The following is an 18,497-nucleotide window of genomic DNA, read 5'->3' on the forward strand; positions in this document are numbered from 1 at the left end:
TAACACTTCTACCGGCAACGGATGGTGGATGGATGAAAACAGGTAGCCCTTTCTCTCTCTCTTTCTCTTTCTCTCTCTCTGATCGAATCCATCGATGACAGTGGATAATAATTGCAGTAGCAGCAGTGGCAATCGCTTACCCCGAGGCGATCCAGAAGGTGAAGGGGCGATCGAAATTTGCAGCTAAGTAATTGAATACACCGTCAATCGCTTCTGAGCCCCCGATTGGTAGTACTGGTGTAGCTGGACGTGAGTGGTGAGTGTAGCGAGCAGGACACGACCTGTACTGTCGCACAATTGAGCGTGATTGCGATCGGTTTTAGTGTAACCAATTATTTTAATGAAATTTGCACCAGCTACTCCAGGTTTTACAGGTAAGCGGATGAAGAGTGAGATGGATGAAATGCAGAACAAAGCAGGTATAAAGATGTCAAAAACATCCGTTTCATAAATATCACATTTTTTTTAATCTTCAAGAATTAATCTTGTATAGCAGTGCGATCAATAAAACAAAGTATAAAATGTTTAACTTTTGAAACAAAACATGCTTTAATTCTACCATTTTCATAACTTTTCGAACTTTCACTTACCAATCATACCGATCAGCGTCAGTAGTAGCGGGTATCGTATATCCATGTTCCATCCGAAAGGAAAAATCATCTTATATTCGATCACTTTCCACGCAATATAGACGATGTTTTCTATCAATCGACAATCCCGCCTTGAATTACGCGGATGTATTCACTTTTGAACTAATTACAAACCTCTTTGTATCAAATTTGTTACTTTTGAAACGATGATTAATGAGAGAGAGAGAGAGCTCTGTTTTCATTACAAGCACTGCCAAAACTTCACTACACCTTTACCATTCGGAATAAAGTAGCATTCGTTCATAATTAAATGCACCACAACAACACAACTGCTCCAACCGTTGGTAACATTTGCATTCGCTTAACCGGTTTTAATTGCGCCGTCCTTCGTTGATTTAATTTCCTTCCTTCCGAAAATATACATATATTCACCCAACGGCACATCAATCATGTAAACGGATGTTAGTTAATTGATTAAATCTATAAGCACCAGCATTTCCACTCAACCGCTTAACCCGGATACACTACACCCGCCATTGGCGATTTCAAGTAAAACACTCTTAGCGCGCACTTTTAAACTAACTAAGCACCATCGTGGGAGATTAGCTCGCACGCCGACACAAGCTCATCATCATCATCATCCGGCCGTACACTGTCAACTGGTCGGAAGCAGTTAAGCTCGGCACATAATCAACCCTCCCTAGGGCAAGAGCTCCGAAAAGCTCGTGTCTTTGTTTAGCTCAGCCGAAGCAGGTGCCGAACGCCCGAGTCGGAAAGGATCGGTTCAAAAGGCCCGAAGCGACCAGCGACCCGAACGGAAGCATGGCGCTGCCGACGAAGCACATGATGGCTAGAGCCATTGTAAACAAAACATTGAGTGTCACGTGAATGGTTCTCGTGTGCCAGCCGTGAGTGTCGGTTGGATGTGACGCGCAGAAGGAAATGAGTTCCATTTCTGAGTGTTGATGGGAGTGGTGCATTTTGTAGATGGAGGCGCATGGTGCCTTTCGTCCACCAAGTTGCACAAAAACCTTCTAAATGAATATTTTACAATAACCAATTAATTAATGTACTAAATGTTAATATAATACAATAATAATGTAATTCAATCCATCCTCCAGCCTTTCATCAATCAATTGAATGGAGGCGCATGGTCATTTTGTTGGTCGTTGGTCGTTAAACTTTACCAATTTTGCTTACTTTCTATTTCTATTGCGATCGTTATTTTAAAACGAATTACACTTCTTATCTCACTTTCATTGTAAATTGTGCTAGAAAACGTGCTACCGTTCAAAGGCAAAATCTAATAAATTGCTTCTTTTCACTAGTTGGCAGAACACAGAGCCCGAACCAACAAAACATCACCCAACGGCTACCCCAAAACTTTTACTATCCCACAAAACCGATCCCTTCAACGTGGCGTACGTGTGTCATCGCTATTTATTGGGCACTTCCACTCTTTCTCTCTCTCTCTTTCTCACACAAACACACACACCCTCGCTCGCTAGCTGACAGCGCGTAAGGATTTATTCGATTGCTGTTTCAGCGCTGTTGCTGATGCGCTGAAAAGTGCATTCGGCGCAAAGCAAGCGGAGGAAGCGGTCACGGTAATAAATTACTCCATCGTCAGCCTTAAAACCGTACTGTCCTATAATAGGAAAGGTGACGGGGAGGGGATGGCAAAGTGCCGCAAAGAAAAACAAAATAAAACAAACTGTTAGCAAATAAATTTACCCGCTTTTGACTCGCAAAGTCAATAGTTTGGTAAAGTTTTTACAGCTGGTTTGCGTTCGATTTGTATCCTTTTGAACAAGAAAAAATGCTTATTTTACTGCCCAATCACAGTCTATGGTTAAATAATTTACAGCAAAACTTGCACTTCTTTCTCTTCACCATTTTGATCCATTTTGCTTGTCTGCTACAGTGCTTACGTACGTAAATTGATCCCCGTGCACTTCAAATCCCAACAGAAATTGGCGTAAGATAAACCACACGCTACCGAGTACAAACACTGTTGCACTGAACCTTCTTTGCCGCAACTTTTACCTTCCAATCAGAGCTAGTGGGAAAGTTCATCGAACAAATATTCATATTTCATGACAAACTTTAGTTTTCAGTTCGTGCGAGCAAGCGAGTGAAGGTGGTGAGCTTCTTCGGTGCGATTTACAAACACGCGTCCACAAGGGCGAGTAATCGCAGAGATACGAACGACGGATTATGTTTACCTCTGTAAAAACCCTTTCATAATTTTATTCCATCCCATGCGAATGCGATCCCGTCTCACTGGTGGCCGTTAGGAGAGGGAAGCAGTAAACGGTACAACTCCTATCACCACCACCTCCCGTAGGGGTTGACGTTGTCTTGCTCGCATTTGCATAACCTCACACATGCAAATCAGCAAACGCGCTTGCACACTCCATCGTTTAGATCGTCACACTTCGTCTGCGGCGAACGTTGATAGTTGTTGGAACTGGATGATGAAAACAGACGGGGTCAACCCCGCTCAACTGCTTTTTGTCGTGATACTGGGCCTGCACTCGCGTACAGGATTGTTCGGGGCGACCCGTAAACATCGTCGTGTTTTTCCACATTTGCCACGCCATATTTGTTTGTCACCGTTGGGAAGATACACACAGCACCGTCTTGTGTTGGCAACACGAATCTCAAACACTCTATTTCTGGCCTAAAGTTTTTGACGGAGGAGCGAAAGGTGAAAATTAGCTGTCCCTGCTACTGTCTCTATCTCTCTTCGCAAAGGTACAAGGGTAAGACGCAAAGCGTAGCCTACGCCTTTTCTCGTAATCCATCCAAGAGATGGGAAAAGCCATGATGAGAAAAAGAGATAGAGGATATGGGGAAGTAGTTGACAATTTCTACCCAAACTACTTGGGGGTTCCCTTCCAAGCTGTCAAAATCGCACAGTGCAAGAAGTCATTGACGAAGTTTTGTTCCGCCACTTATTTCCTGGAACATATTTTAATTTATGTAAATTGAACACCAGTTTGAAAGGTTACGAATAGAGTGGAAGCGGATCTTCTTTTTCTGGGGTGCGAAAAAAAACCCTGGATTGACCTAGTTATTATTTTAATTTAGTGCTAATGTTAAAATATTTTCAGAGCGCAATTGAATGGGGATATTATATCTGTGAATAAAAAACTATCAATATGGTAAAAAATACTATTTTCACACGTTATAAACGGCTTCCATTCATAATTATTCTCTCCAATGATCAAAAGCTGTACCGCTTGAAAACCAAAGCCTGCCTTTTGCCAGGAAGCTTACAATTACACACTGAAACGCCTGAATGCACGCACCGGAACAGCACCGTACGCACGCGTTTTGTATGCACGCACCAGAAAACAAAAGACCAAGTGGGGGCAAACAAAAATGGCAGTCCGTGGTACGTATTTCTATTTTGCTGGTAGCTTCCTGCCAATAATAGGATTCACGCAAAGAATCTGTATGTGTGTGTGTGTGTGTGTGTGTGTGTGTGTGTGTGTGTGTGTGTGTGTGTGTGTGTGTGTGTGTGTGTGTGTGTGTGTGTGTGTGTGTGTGTGTGTGTGTGTGTGCGGGTGTGTGTCCGTTTCCGACCTGTGAAACAAAGGCTGCATACATGCAGGCGCATCGTTAAAAACGGAACGGCACTTTTCCGTTTTCTTCTCTGGCTGGAAAACCAGCTGATAAAGGGCAGTTCATGCATATGGTTTTCATGGTTTGACCTTTTCAAAAAGCACATCATTTCCATTTCACACCACCGCTGGATGCAGTGTGAAGGTTCGCATTCGGACGCTCTCCGCTGTGCTGGCCTACGCGTTACAGATCCGTTCATTAGTGGTTAGAAATGAGAACTTATTTTAATTATAAGCGATGAGGTTGGTAATGCACTTTCAAAGTGTGATTTATCGCTTCCACTAGATACGGAGATGTATGAAATTCAATTACTGGCTCAGTGTTTTACGTGGCCCCTCACGGGCATCGGTATTTGAAGGAAGACTTTTTCCATCTATTCGTCAATAAAACTGTTGTAATTCGAGCATTTAAAACACATTAATTACATCGCAATTGAAATAAATCAATGCTTGCAATGTTCTATTCTTGTTCACTGAAACTTTTGATACTTTGCTTGGTTACAATTGAATGCCACGTTGTTTACAAGCCTACACCAACACAGCGCCACTCCAGATTCAACAGAAAAGTGACTCCTGCTGCAATACCATTGTTAAGCGTGAATAGAGATCAACCCAATCTACCACCGCTGTTTGAGTAAGCAAAATTATTTCCAACCTTTTGCTTCTCAGCATCCGACTTAAGCAACTTTGCTCGGCATGGAAAGAAATCATCACACACGATCGTACTTACCAAGCCGCAGTACCAGGCACTGCAAACGAAGAAGCTTGTCGACTTTAGCCATCCATCCGGGCCACGATACGCCAAACACCGAATGCAAACACAGTACGCGCTTAGAAACGCGACGAGAAACGCGCAACGATGCATAAAAACGTCATTATTATGATGATGGATAACTTTGCAAAGATGGATTGCACTATTTGGGTCACCCTGGTTGGGTTGGTTTTATTATGGCTGCGGATGCGGCATGGCAAGAACGGCTTATCCGTTGGTGTAAGCAAACGAACGGTCGAGCAAGAAGAAATTACTGCCGCCTAGAATGGCGGGTTATGGGTTTGTGCAAGCATAATGCGCCCTACTGTTGCTGTATTCAGTTTGCCTTTCTGGAGAAAGGGATATACAGTGAGGGCGAGAGAAGGAAAAAAACACTCATTTTTCCATTACAACAGCTCCCGGGGAAGAGTAAGCAAAGCGAATAAAGCACTCAATCCTCCTTGCGGGTTGTATAGTTTTTGAATCTCCACTTTCTTTACCTTCTGTGCAATAAAAACAAACACACCAAATGCGGCGCAGCTTATAAAAAGGATCGCGGCTGTAAAAAGAAACCACAATGGAGCACAACAACACCATACGCCACCATACCGGTTGGTTGCGGTTTGCGCTTAATGTCTTTCAGATGCGCGTTTATGCATTATTATTGCATGTTTTATTGAATTTCCATTCCAACCATAGCATCAGATTGTATCGTAAAGGGGTCAAAAGAGGGATAGAATCCATCGTTCACCGTGTCGAACTGTCTCGAAGAAATCGGAAGATTTCTAATAAAATGGAAAGTTTTGCCATATTTTCTGACAGCGAAATAACCCACGAATACGGAATGCCCGTGTCACACATGTCCGGCCCGTTTCAGCAAGATTAAACAACAGTGAAGGATATCCGTTCGCTTTCGTTCCATCCATCGAACGAGTCAAGGGATGGTGCGGTGTTTGGCACATTGATTTGGTTCGTGAAAATATGATCGAAAAGTCGAAACATTTTGTGGGCCACATTTCACCACATACACACAGACGAAAGGTAAAACAAAACAAAACAAACACAACACAACACTTCGTACAGCCAAACAGCAAAAGGTCATTCCATGTGGTAGTATCATTGCTTCATTCGTATTCCTTCTGGTTCTTTTTCCTGTCTGTTTTCAGTACCCTACGAGCTGATCTTCTTCCCGTGAGATTGAAAGCGTCATCAGGGATTTTCACATGCTGTTGCCCTATCCCCGTTTTTTGCGAATCCAACTGTTTCTTTCCTTTCAGAAAGCACTAAAAAAGTTGATAAATGGATATTTGTTATTGATTTTTCGAGCACTGACCATATGTTGCGCAGGATTTTTTTGTTTCGTTGTTTCGCATAGGAGATTCGTTGAAGGTTTACTCTATTTATTTGAGGTAAATTTTATGAATTTATTTGTCTTATTATTCAGAATTATATTTATACTCCCAAAATTATGCAACATTTTTTGTTCTATCTTTAAGAATTTTTTCTTAAATTTTTTTTTGTTATTTCTACTAAGAACGGTCTAGATGACCGTATCATTATCATTAAGAACCTGAAAGAGCTTAACTTAAACCGTTATAACTACGTTAGGGTTTTCAGCGGTTTTGACACTAGTAGCACACTTAAACTATTTAAACTGTTTCTAATGCAAAGTAACGTAACTAATAATGAGCGCGCTTGCTGATGATAAAGCTTTTACCTTTCTGAACCATTTGTAACAGGATGTGGACTCATTGCAACCCTTATTGAAATAATCAAATCCCACAAATAAAAATAGATTTATTTTAATAATTGTAAACACCAGCATCCCAGGTCCAGGGTTTTGTGGGGATGCGGTGTAAGATAACTGTCGACAACTACGCTAATTGCTACACAATTCCTACCCTGCACATTTCGTTACGGGTTCAAGGTTCAAGTATCGTTACGATTCCGAATCGGGAACAGTTCTAGGTACTAATTCAGAATTAAATGAAATCGGGAGCTATATCTGGATCGGTATGGGGGCTTGGTAGGTTTCAGGGCCTGTACGAGTTCATGATAAGTTCCAGGACCACTATGGGTTATTAATCGGTTCCAAGACCGGTATGGATTCAGTACCGGTTACAGGACCGATATTGGTTGAGTATTAGATTCAGGACCGTTTTTATGTTGCAGTTGTGTTTTGTGTGCAGTTCTTGAACCTGAATAGGTAATGTGTCAGGACCAGTATGGGTTTTGGTTTTGGTTTTAGGTCTCTTTGGTGGTCGGCATATGTACCTCATTTGAATTGGGTTTCGAGGCCATTAATTTTGGTATACTATTAAGAATAAAGGAGATCTTTGAAATCGAGTGGCGCAGCTCTGTAATCTGACGAAAATAACTAGTATCTAGAAATTCTTTAATGCACAACCTTTTTTAATGCTCCTTTTCCCCCTCGAGAGAAGGTCCATAACTAGGTTAGAGCAAAGTCAGGTAATGTAAATGGGGCGGTCCCGCGGTCAACTCGAACGACTCAATAACATGCATGTCATGGGTTTAAGCCCAGAATGGACCGTCCCCCCTTAGCTAGGATTGATTATCCGGCTACGTGGTAATGAATTAAGTCTCGATAGCCTGTATAGGCCGGCATGTCCGCGTAGGACGTTACGCCAAATAGGAGAAGAAGAAGTATAAATTAATATCACTTCAAAACTATATTTGACTTTTAATCAATATTTAAACTTAAATATACTTAAAAAAAGACAAATAAAAAACTGTCTAACATATTATGTTCAATATTGGATGATTGTTTTATGATGCTTATGCTAGTTTATAAAGACAGTTTTCAGTATCGTATAAGGGTATCCGAGGCCCTAGGCGGTAAGACGAGTTGAGGCTCCCTGTAAATGGTAAATGGTGTTCGGGGGGAGGGGGGCACTTGGTATTTTGGGTTGGAAGATTGAACAGTAAACTTGAGGCACATACGATCATCAGACACAGGCTCTAAAATTTCATGCAATAAAATGTATACAATGTTGCATGTGCCCATTTTTCTACCAAGGCCCAATAACTCTCCAAAATCTATTGAAGATTCCGACGCATCCTGCAAAAACAGAAAACAAGCATAAATTCTTCAATATAAATATTCCCCAGAAACTTATGTTGCTCCCTTCCGTCATCATTGTCTGCTGCTTAAATAAATCCAATCTTTGGTAGTTCGATCTACTCTCACACACACGAAGCACCTAAACGTAGCACCGCAAATTTACATAATGCCATGCCGATGCCGGAAGTGTGCACGATGTAAAGTTTCGCTCTTCATCGCACCATTGCACCTTCCGGGTGCGGGTGCACCTAGCAGAAAGGAAAACTACGCGTATGTGTGTCTTCCGAAACTTGATGACCAACAGTACATGAGTGAGTGTATTTGAAAATTTGCAAGAAAAACGTAGAAAAGGATTTGTGGAGGGTGGAGGAAAATTTATCTCCATCACATAAAGCATGGACACACACAGCACTAAGCACTATCGAAACGTGTTCCATTCTCCATCAGCTCAAAGCAACACAACTCAGTTTTCCCCTTACTATTACGGAGTGGGTCGGAACAGAACAACAGAACGACAACATGGAGGCCAAACCATCTTCTTTGCTTTTTTTTTGTTTGTTTGGTTTTGTTGTTGCTTTGCCACCTAAACCCGAAAAGCACACCAGCTGCTACTTTTTATCGAGTGCACACGTTCTCCCACATTTGGGTAAGACCGAGGCATCGTGTGCCTTGTGTGGTCAGTGTTGTTCGCAGTGTTGCTTGCTAAATACCATGAGAATGGAGAGCTTTCTCCCTTTGGCGTGTGCATGTGTGTGTATGTGCGAGTGTGGTTTCCAGTTCCAGCTCAGTAGTGCCTGAGGACGATTTGTGGAAAGTTTTACGGATAGTCAAACAAACTGTGCCGATCTCCCGTACTGGAGGGTAACTGTGCCCACGCTTGATTGCTTCCTGCCTGTGTCCACGGTGTGCCCGAAAATGGTGCCAGTTTTTCTTTTCCCGGCCTGGGCCTGGTATCGCTACGGAACATTACGAGATCCAGTTCTAGGCTGCAACAAGCACCCAGCCGCTCTGTTCGTATGGGCAAAAGGGAATACGAATATCGGCAGCAGAGGCAACAGAGATCCATTGCAACAGATTTCGGGGCAGCGCTGTTAAGCTGATAAGAGGTTTGCTGACAGCCAGATGTTGGATTTTCCATCTCCTGTGGAGAAGTTTGTTCCCGCTTCTACTGTTTATGGGGGGTTTACAGAGTACTGGGGGTTTGCATTTCTGTTTTTTTACTCATGCTCATGCTTCGATAAACAACATCACATAAACAGCTAACGTATCGAGATATGGACACTGTCACATGGGTGAACGTTTAACGGCTGCAGTATGAGAAGGCTGAGTTAGTTGATTATTGCAAGATCAGGTATCATTTTCCGGTGGGGATATTTGTTTCATTATCTTTCTATACCATAAAGAACGCCAATAAAAATTATGACTATCAATATTCTGAACCGGATCGAGTGTAGTTCATTTGAATACAAAGTTGTAAATATTTCTCTTGCAATTATTGTAAATTATATGGTTTGAGTTCAGATTGTGCCAAGCGTACATATAACTATATATTTTAAGTAGAATTTTAAATGTAATTAAAATGGTATGCATATTTCCTTGATCCACTATAAGAAACTATCGGAAAACGACTGTAAAGTTCATAAACATGTCTAATTTTCTTAACACTTAAAACACCAGCTATTAAAACGCCGAATAGTAAGCAAGTAAGTGAGTACTTGTGAGCCGAAGCACAGATAAAAAGAAATAACAAAATCCATCGATCGAAATCAATTCATACAGCGCTTGCAGTGTTAATCAACAATAAATCCTTTATGCGAGAGATGGAAATAATCCCTGTGAGATATCTCAGACCCAATGGGTGTCGGCAACAGCGGTCGAAGAGCAGCGGTCGGCAAAGTCCGGCCCGCGGGCCAAATGCGGCCCGACGCAACATTCAATCCGGCCCGCGAAAGGTTTTGACTGATTTTGAAAGATGGGAAGAAACTATACAAATTACTGAATATCATTTAGAATAACATTTTATGCCATCGTACTCTTTCAACTTTAATTAAAGTTCTATTGAATGGCGGATCGTTCGGTATGTTCGAACTCGTGATCAATATCCCCGTAACGTTTACATGAAAAAATGGCCTTTTTTCGGCTGGCTGTAGAGAGTAGAGGAGAGATAATTTCTTTACATGTATATCATTTCAAAGGTAATTGTTTTAGCTTCCTTGGACAAATAAATCTAAGACTTAGGGAGTTGCCTTTCATTAATTATCCGGAATTTTCACCATGATGGACGAAGACATGCTTATAGGCATCCTAAGTTTTCGCGACAAAATTGTCAGAGTAGAGCTTTTGCATAATATTGGTCCTGAAAAATTCGATGGAACACATGTGATGGATGTTGTACCAGTTTGCGGACTAGGGTGTCATGTCGAAATACTGCCGAAATTCACCTACAGGGTTTTCCAGGAGTTCTCATAGTTGTGGGACACTTCCTTGACTCTTTCTTATGCGAAATGAATTTCATATGATGGAAATTGGACTCTACGGCACCTTTTTTGGACAGCTCTTATTGGAAATTGCTATTGCATTTGTCCAACAAGGGTGCTATAGAGTCCAATTCCCATTACATTAAGTTCATTTCACGTAAGAAGCAGTCAATAAAGTGTCCCACAACTATGAGAGCTCCTGGAAACCCCTGTAATATGAACGCATTGAGTTTTAGCGTCATTGTTTGCCATTGCGAAGCCAGTGGACACGATTTCTGCATCCTGATATGTGTGTTCATGTTTCCCAAGTACTATTTCACTGTTTGGCGGGTTGCATCGATCTCCCGGCCCAGATAACCCAGTAATGTAGCCACTCGTACCTCTGTCTTCATTGCATCTTTTAGAACCTCAAAAATGAACCATGGCTTTCTTTCGCTGCTTTGATTGTTGCCTAATAGTGCCAAGATATTGGCGACCAAAACGCCGAAGCGTTCTTATGCGACGACAAACTTCTGAACGGATTCCATTTCAGACGATATGGGGTGTCATTCGGGTGTCTGATAGAGGTGTTAAGGTGAGGTGACTGATTTGAGTTGTCTGTTGTCTCATGGGATACTACTATTCAAAGTGCAATTAACGTTTTGTTAGTGCGGATGAAGATAATCCCATGATAAACCTATGAATTTGTCAATTTTGTTAATGCAACCGTTATGTAATTTTAACATTGTTTCAACACGACAATAAGACATTCGGAATGAAGGAAATCGCATACGAAATTTTATATTGATGAGATACGCTAAAGCATGATTACAATAAGTTTATTTAAAGTTTTGCATGTGACTTTGCGATGGAAGAGCCTTTAACTTATGCGAACGCAAAACAGGCAATACAAAGATTTAAATATAGTGAAATAGCTCCATACATTTTCACGTTATTATTTTTGTTTTATTCGTTCTTCTTAATTTCACACAAATCAGTTGGTTTGCTGTTAATCTATTTTAGGGATATTTTCGATCGTATTTGAAAGCAAAAACGAACATTTGAAACCCCCTGTTGTTTTAACGAGAACGATGATACCACACTGTCGCTGTTTACGAGTACAATGATTGTCAAAGTGCTTTTTCAAAACGAATCCGTTATCAATGTATCTGACATGGCATGACTTGTCCGTAAAGCAGTTTGATAATACGGCGCATGTTTGCTTCAATAATTTTTCAGTCGTTGAGACTTTTATATCATCCCCAGAATAACGTGAATATTGTTTGCGGCATGAGAGGGGGGTTATCAAGAAGCGATATTGATCATTTTCTGTTATTTTTATACTGATCACATTTTTGGCCATCTATTGCCGATTCTCAAATGATTAAAGATTTCAATTAGTTTTTAAATTGGTATCTTTAATTTTGAACCATGCTTTGATATTATAATTACAGAAAAACAACAATTATACCTACAAAGATTCTAAAAGTTTAAAATGTAATAATTTAAGTGCAATAATAAAAAAACACCGCATTCTCCTGGCCCGCGGCACTCGATCATTTACTAATGTTGGCCCTTTGCCTCAAAAGTTTGCCGACCACTGGTATAGAGAGTTAATCATGTTATCTTTTTGAATACCTAAGCACTAAATAATCGAAAAATTATAACCCTTGTATAATACGGGTAATCTTTCAATTGTTGCACACTTAAAAGTCGCTTTAGGCCTTGCGTGAAAGTGAACGTGAAATTAGGGTAATTTGGCAATATTTAATTTAATATTTATCAGATCATGATCTGATTTTTTTATCTGAGCTTTTCGTACTCCAAAAGAAAGGATATTCAATTCCTCAACTATTTAATTCGAAAAACGTGTTTAAATAATGAATTAAATACATTTCCTTGTGGTTCCCCGCAGACAATTATTATTTCACTGTGAACAAATCGGGAATCACAAGGAAATGCATTTAATTTATTAATACAATAATTTTTATTGTCTAGATAGTTGGGGAATTAAACACCCTTTATTTTGGTATACAATAAGCCTAATTCTGATAATAATGTATTGAAATATAGCAGAAAATCCTAAAATTTCCCGTTCAATTTCATTGGGGCTCTAACGCGGGCTAAAGGGAATAGCCAACGTATTTCATATATGTTTGAGATGGATAAAACCATAATATTATTGTTATATTTGTCTAGCATAGAACAAAATTGTTTGAAAAATAGTTTGTATATTTTATTTTAGGGATAAAAATGACAAATGATGTCAATAAATACTGATTTTTTAACCTAATCAAAAATCCAATTGTTGCACACTTACAAAAACTACAAATTCTAATATTGCACACTTTATTTCCAACTATTGCACACTTTCCAGTACTCGGAAATAGACAAAAATAAGCCCTGATGGATGTTTTTCTATCGAATAGTATTTAGGACAATGCAAACGCTGTTACATCACACGTTTGTCCTCGGTTAAAGCTGGTATTCTGCAAAACAAGTTTGCAAACATTTGCTCGTCGAATGGTCTCCTCGTAGTGTGATGTAAAGTTGAGCCTCTCTCTCTCTCTCTTGTTGGCCTGCTCACGATAGAGCACGTCGATGTGACATAACCCGATCAACAATCATTCTCCAGGATGCTCGGTTTTTGGCTGTAGCCTCTCATCCATGTAGACACCCGATCTCTGATAGGTCTCGCTTCACCTGATCCAACCATCGTGTTCGGTGTGCTCCCCTGCACCTTATGCTGAACTGGGGATCGCTGTCGAACACCTTCTTGGTGGGTCATGAGTCCGGCATCCTCATGACATGTCCCAGCCATCGTATTCTGCCAGCCTTCGGCACCTTCAGGATGCTCGGTTCGCCGTACAGCTCAGCAAGCTCGTGGTTCGCCTTCTTCTCCACGCTCCATTCTCGAAACACACCGCCAACTATGGTTCGGAGGATACGTCGCTTTGCATCCTCCGCTCGGATGGTCCAGGATTCGTGTCCGTAAAGGACCACCGGGCGTATCAATGTGCGATATATCTCACATTTCGTGCGGGCTCGAAGTCTTCTGGATCACAGCTGTCGATGAAGCCCATAATATGCACGATTCCCCTGCACAATGCGTCTCCGAATTTCGCTGCTGATGTCGTTGGCCGAAGTAACGACCTTCCCGAGATAGCAAAACTCCTTTATCACCTCGAGACTGTCGCCGTCACCGGCCAGCAGGTACATCGTCTTCGTCACATTGATTCTCAATCCAATTCTTGCTGCTTCGCGTTTAAGTCGAGTGTATGCCTCACACACCTTCGCTGTTGCCCTGTCGATCATATCGATGTCATTCGCGAAGCCAAGAAATTGGAGAGATCGGTAAAGGATCGTACCACGGATGTCGTGGTCTAGCCCCGCGCCTCGAATGACACCTTCCAGGGCGATGTTGAAGAGCAGACCGGAGAGTCCGTCACCTTGCCTCAGACCCCTGTGAGATTCGAACGGTTCCGACGTCAAGTTCGATTGCACTGCTCCCCGTTCATGGTGGCCTCTAACAGCCGGATCAACTTCCCAGGAAAGTGGTACCGCTGCATGATGCTCCATAGCTCCTTCCGGTCTATGGTGTCGTAGGCCGCCTTGAAGTCGATGAACAGGTGGTGCGTTGGGATCTGGCGCTCTCGGCACTTCTGGAGGATCTGCCGCAGAGTGAAAATTTGGTCGGTGGTTGATTTGCCTCCAACAAATCCAGCTTGGTAGCTGTCGACAAAATCTATAGCAAGGAGCCCAAATCTGCAGAACAGGATCTGGGACATGATCTTGCAGGTGGCATTTAAAGACTGTGATGGCTCGAAAGTTCGTGCAATCCACCCTGTCACACTTTTTGTAGACTGTTGAGCCTACTATCTAGAATCACACCTAGGTCGCGTGCCTCTGTTTTCCGTTGCAAAATTTGTCCATTGATTGTATAATTTGTTAAAATAGGAAAACGCGCACGAGTGAAGGTCATAACAACATAACTTGTTACGATCACACCACGAACTAAATGATTCTAAGGTAGTTTTCAAGTGGGCTGAATCTTTGTTGGAGGCATACATTTGTTGGAGGCATACAAAAAAATAATAAAAAAGTTCTCATTTTAAAAAATAAAATAGTGGAATATGCAGTAGAAATGCTCAATATTTTCCCATGTCATTATCAAATGTGTAACTGCAGTTTTTATCACGATCTTCATGATGATGATAAGATTATTCTTTATATATTATAATTAAAATTATGTAAAAAATATGTAAGAAAGATACATATAAGAAAATTGGGCCGGTCTAGTGGTATAGTCGTCAACACGTAAGACTTAACAACATGCCCATGATGGGTTCAAGCCCCGAATGGACCGTGCCTCCATACGTAGGACTGACTATCTTGCTAATGGTAATTCATAAGTCACTGAAAGCCAAGCCCACTAAATGGTACAGGTAGGCCTTGACCGACAACGTTTGTTGTGCCAAATGAAGATGGATGGATGTGTATGGTATGGAAGAATATAAGAAAGAGTCAACAAAGGTTTGTGACACGCGCGCGTGGAAGTGAATATTCGGGATCTATTTGGGGGGATTTATGGTTTGCACTGGGAGTTCACAGCATGATCAATCATTGATGATTGTAAGTTTCCAATTCCAGATACATTAGGTTCACCTGCTTCGAAAGGTAGTGCCCTGGAGCCAGCCGATGGTACCAGTGGAACTGGCCATATGAATGTCGTAGTTGTGTTCTGATAAGTGGTGCGCCGGATCCATTGGTGGGTTCTTGCCGAGCTACGTAAAGGATGCTAGGGAATACCATTGTATTCGATGGAGTATGACCCGTTTTTTCTTGATAAAACTATGTTGGTCGTATTGGGTGTGTGTATGACTCGGTGGGTTCCTCTGAGTATTATCCGATGCCACAACTTGCTCGTACAAAATATTTCAATACACCTATCAGAGTAATATTATCGTAAAGATAGTTCTGTCCTTCTCAAACTTGTGTTGGGGTGGAACTTATCATCACCATCTTCATCATCATCATCAAGAAAAATGCTTGCTTTCATGAATATTTTATAAATATTTGAAAAAAAAACGCAAATTTACACGCAGTGTGCAATAATTGGGATGTGTGCAACAATTGACAAATTGCCCTACCCCGTTATTCTGATTTTGATTATTTTCGACCTTAAAGAGGGCCCTTATAAACGCTATAATACGGTTTATTCTCTCGCCCATATTCGTTTTTAACATATCTTTTAACATTTTATTTTATTCATTCCAATGATTTAACTCACTTCCTTATAATAAACCCATCACTACTGTATTCTTATTATAGCTGTAGGAAACTAAGTCCTTTGCTAGCTAATGTAACGTCAAAGATCCTTATTATTTAATATTATTCACTATCTGAAAGTAATGTAGTCTAGAAGGTAAAGAACTGGCCGCACTACAGCCGTCAATTCTTATAACTAAACAGCATATCCATCATAGGTTCGAATCTATAATGGTTCGTTTCTCCCGATGTTTCAGAGTGATTATCCAACTATGGGTACAACAGTGTGTCAGGATATTTGCTATACGGGGTTTGAGCTCTCTTCATGATCGGATCTACCGAAGCACAAATAAAGCAATTAAACCCAGCAAGATCTACAATCATGACGGAGACTGCACCAGCGATGCATACAAAAGAAATAATTGAAAAAGTAATAATTGAAAAATTTACGTTATAATAGTGCTTTCGCCGTGCTGCGATTTGAATCTACATCTAGACTGCTTCCAAATTCAAATGGTGACAAAACAACAGATATAACAGAAGTGCCACAGGACTAACTTAAACTAAAAATGCACTTTAGGCACTTTGTGCCCCCGGTATTCCCCCCCTTTCGCCCCATTCACCATTAATTTACCCACCAGCCGCAGCAATCAAATGCTTGTCTTCAAGGCGCTCTTCTCTCCTTCTTCACACCTGTTACCTGACCCTCCTCTTCCACTCTAAGCACGATGAATAACGTCCACGAGAGCAAATGCCCTCTGGTAGGAGCTATTGTCCGCGAAAACTTAACCGCCACCGATTCGATGACTTAATACAGTCATCCACCTTTCCACCGGAGGATGATCCTTGGCTCCCCCGGGGCGCTTCTGTTTCCGCTCCCACCGTAGTACACTTTCATCATCTCCGGTCCTGACAAAACATCCACTCTCTTCCAGTATGGTGGAGTTTACGCGAAAAACATCATCCCGCAGCAGTAAGGAAAGTGCGGCAGATCCACTTCCAAAGAGTTTTCACTCCTCTCCCGCATGAGATTGAGTCAGTAGAAGTGGGCGGGAATGGGCAGGAGTGGGGTTCTTTTTCGGTGCGCATAATTTGCATAAAATTTTATGCAGATGCCAAATCTGGTGTTCCCTTTTCGCGGGAGAAATTTTCCCACTTGTCCGTGTTCGGGCCTTCACGACTTATTCCCCCTCCGCAACCTTGTATGCAAAATGTGTATGGTTGACTAACTAACTTGTTTATAGCGCCAGTGTTCATCGTGACGCGACCATGTTCCGTTTCCGCTTTCCGGTTCCGGGACCCCGCCCTGTACCTTAGCTGTTTCACTGGTTTCACTCGTTCGCTGCTCTTTAACACTGGGTCGCCCGCCAAGTGGCACTTTTGCTTCTAAACGGTGGCCAATTTCCTGTGGGTCTAGTGCAACTGCTGGGTGTGCCTGTGAGCGTGTGTTATAACAAGGTCTACTTGGAAGGTGCAAAACATATACTTTCTTTGCTTTCTTTCCTTATCATTAGCACTCAAAACTCAATTTGAGCAGCAGTGGAGCAACAGCATGCATGGAACATTTTCGTCTTATTGCTTGAACTCCTTCTCAAGGAAAGTTTACTTTCACAAAACAAGCTGTTACTAATTCGCACAATTTTAAAATGTAGAAGATAATTAAAATTACAAAACAATCTACTGTTTGGAACACTTGGGAGACTTTGTGTTATACATACAAATTGTTATAAAAAAAGTCTGCTTTTAGACATTCAATAAGAATATTTTAGCTTTAATATTAATTGTAACGGTTTGAGCTCTTCCCAGTAATCGTCGTAATCAATAGTCGGAATTGAAAATGACCATCTCTCGATAAACGTGTAGCTTATGACCCATAACAAGCAACACGAGGTTAACACTTCAGCTCCCTGTTTGCTCACTAATGCGAGTAAAAGTACAATAAAAAACACAAATAGAAATAATATTACCTTCCCATAGCGGCGTTGGAATCGGTGATTCAAAAGACCGATCCCTACTCAAGTGGCCTTACTTATCTACTGTTCATTATCTCTCCACACACACACATACTAGACGGTGATCAGTAGCAATCATATTGCGGGTGAAAACATATAAAACCTCTCGTTATGCTCATCACTCGCTAGTATCGTTTCATTCATAACGCTATTGTAGTAATTGTATCGAACGTAAATCATGAAAGGTAATTTAAAGTGATACACTGCAAGTGAAATTGCGAGCTAAATGATTGACTGTCCACGGGTTTCAGGTGCCGGTGCGCTAATTTTGCTAGCCACGTTTGCTGTGGCTGTACACGCCCTGGACATCCCGCTAGAATGCCCCGAAGAGGACGACATTTTCCACCCGGTTCACATTCCCCACTTTACCGATTGTACCAAGTTCTACAAGTGTTTCAACGGCAAAAAGTACGAGATGGACTGCCCGGCCGGTTTGCACTGGAATATCGAGAAGGATTTTTGTGACTTTCCCGAGGAAGCTAACTGCGAACGGCCGCTGCAAATCGACCCGTAATGGTTCGATCAACTAAGTGAATAAAATCTTTTATTATCAAAATTAAAATGTGGTTAAAATAGTTTTCTGTGTGCGATATATTTGACGGTCACTGTATATACAAATTTGAAATACAAATTTCAAACCACGTTGGCATAGATTCGGCTAGGCACAGCTATACGTGCTCAAATCTCAACTCAACCCAACTGACGCGTA

The 18,497-nt window shown here is 41.4% G+C and overlaps 2 protein-coding genes across 2 annotated transcripts in view; one reads left to right on the top strand and one right to left on the bottom strand.

Moving 5' to 3' along the window:
* The window catches only part of LOC121597410, a 41,204-nt gene extending 39,967 nt beyond the window's left edge, over positions 1-1,237 (bottom strand). The window contains exon 1 of the mRNA XM_041923145.1: positions 591-1,237. Within this exon, the coding sequence (XP_041779079.1) occupies positions 591-660 (70 nt within the window). The 5' untranslated portion in view covers positions 661-1,237. The remainder of the gene's footprint in view (positions 1-590) is intronic.
* Positions 1,238-17,871: 16,634 nt separating this feature from the next.
* On the top strand, positions 17,872-18,350 carry LOC121595943 (peritrophin-1-like). The gene is made up of 2 exons (XM_041920428.1): positions 17,872-17,973; positions 18,040-18,350. The coding sequence occupies exons 1-2, from the start codon at positions 17,967-17,969 to the stop codon at positions 18,300-18,302; spliced, it is 270 nt and encodes an 89-aa protein (XP_041776362.1). The 5' UTR covers positions 17,872-17,966; the 3' UTR covers positions 18,303-18,350.
* The last annotated feature ends 147 nt before the right edge of the window (positions 18,351-18,497 follow it).

Source organism: Anopheles merus, chromosome 3R (assembly GCF_017562075.2).
Source record: "Anopheles merus strain MAF chromosome 3R, AmerM5.1, whole genome shotgun sequence".
Lineage (NCBI taxonomy): Eukaryota > Metazoa > Arthropoda > Insecta > Diptera > Culicidae > Anopheles > Anopheles merus.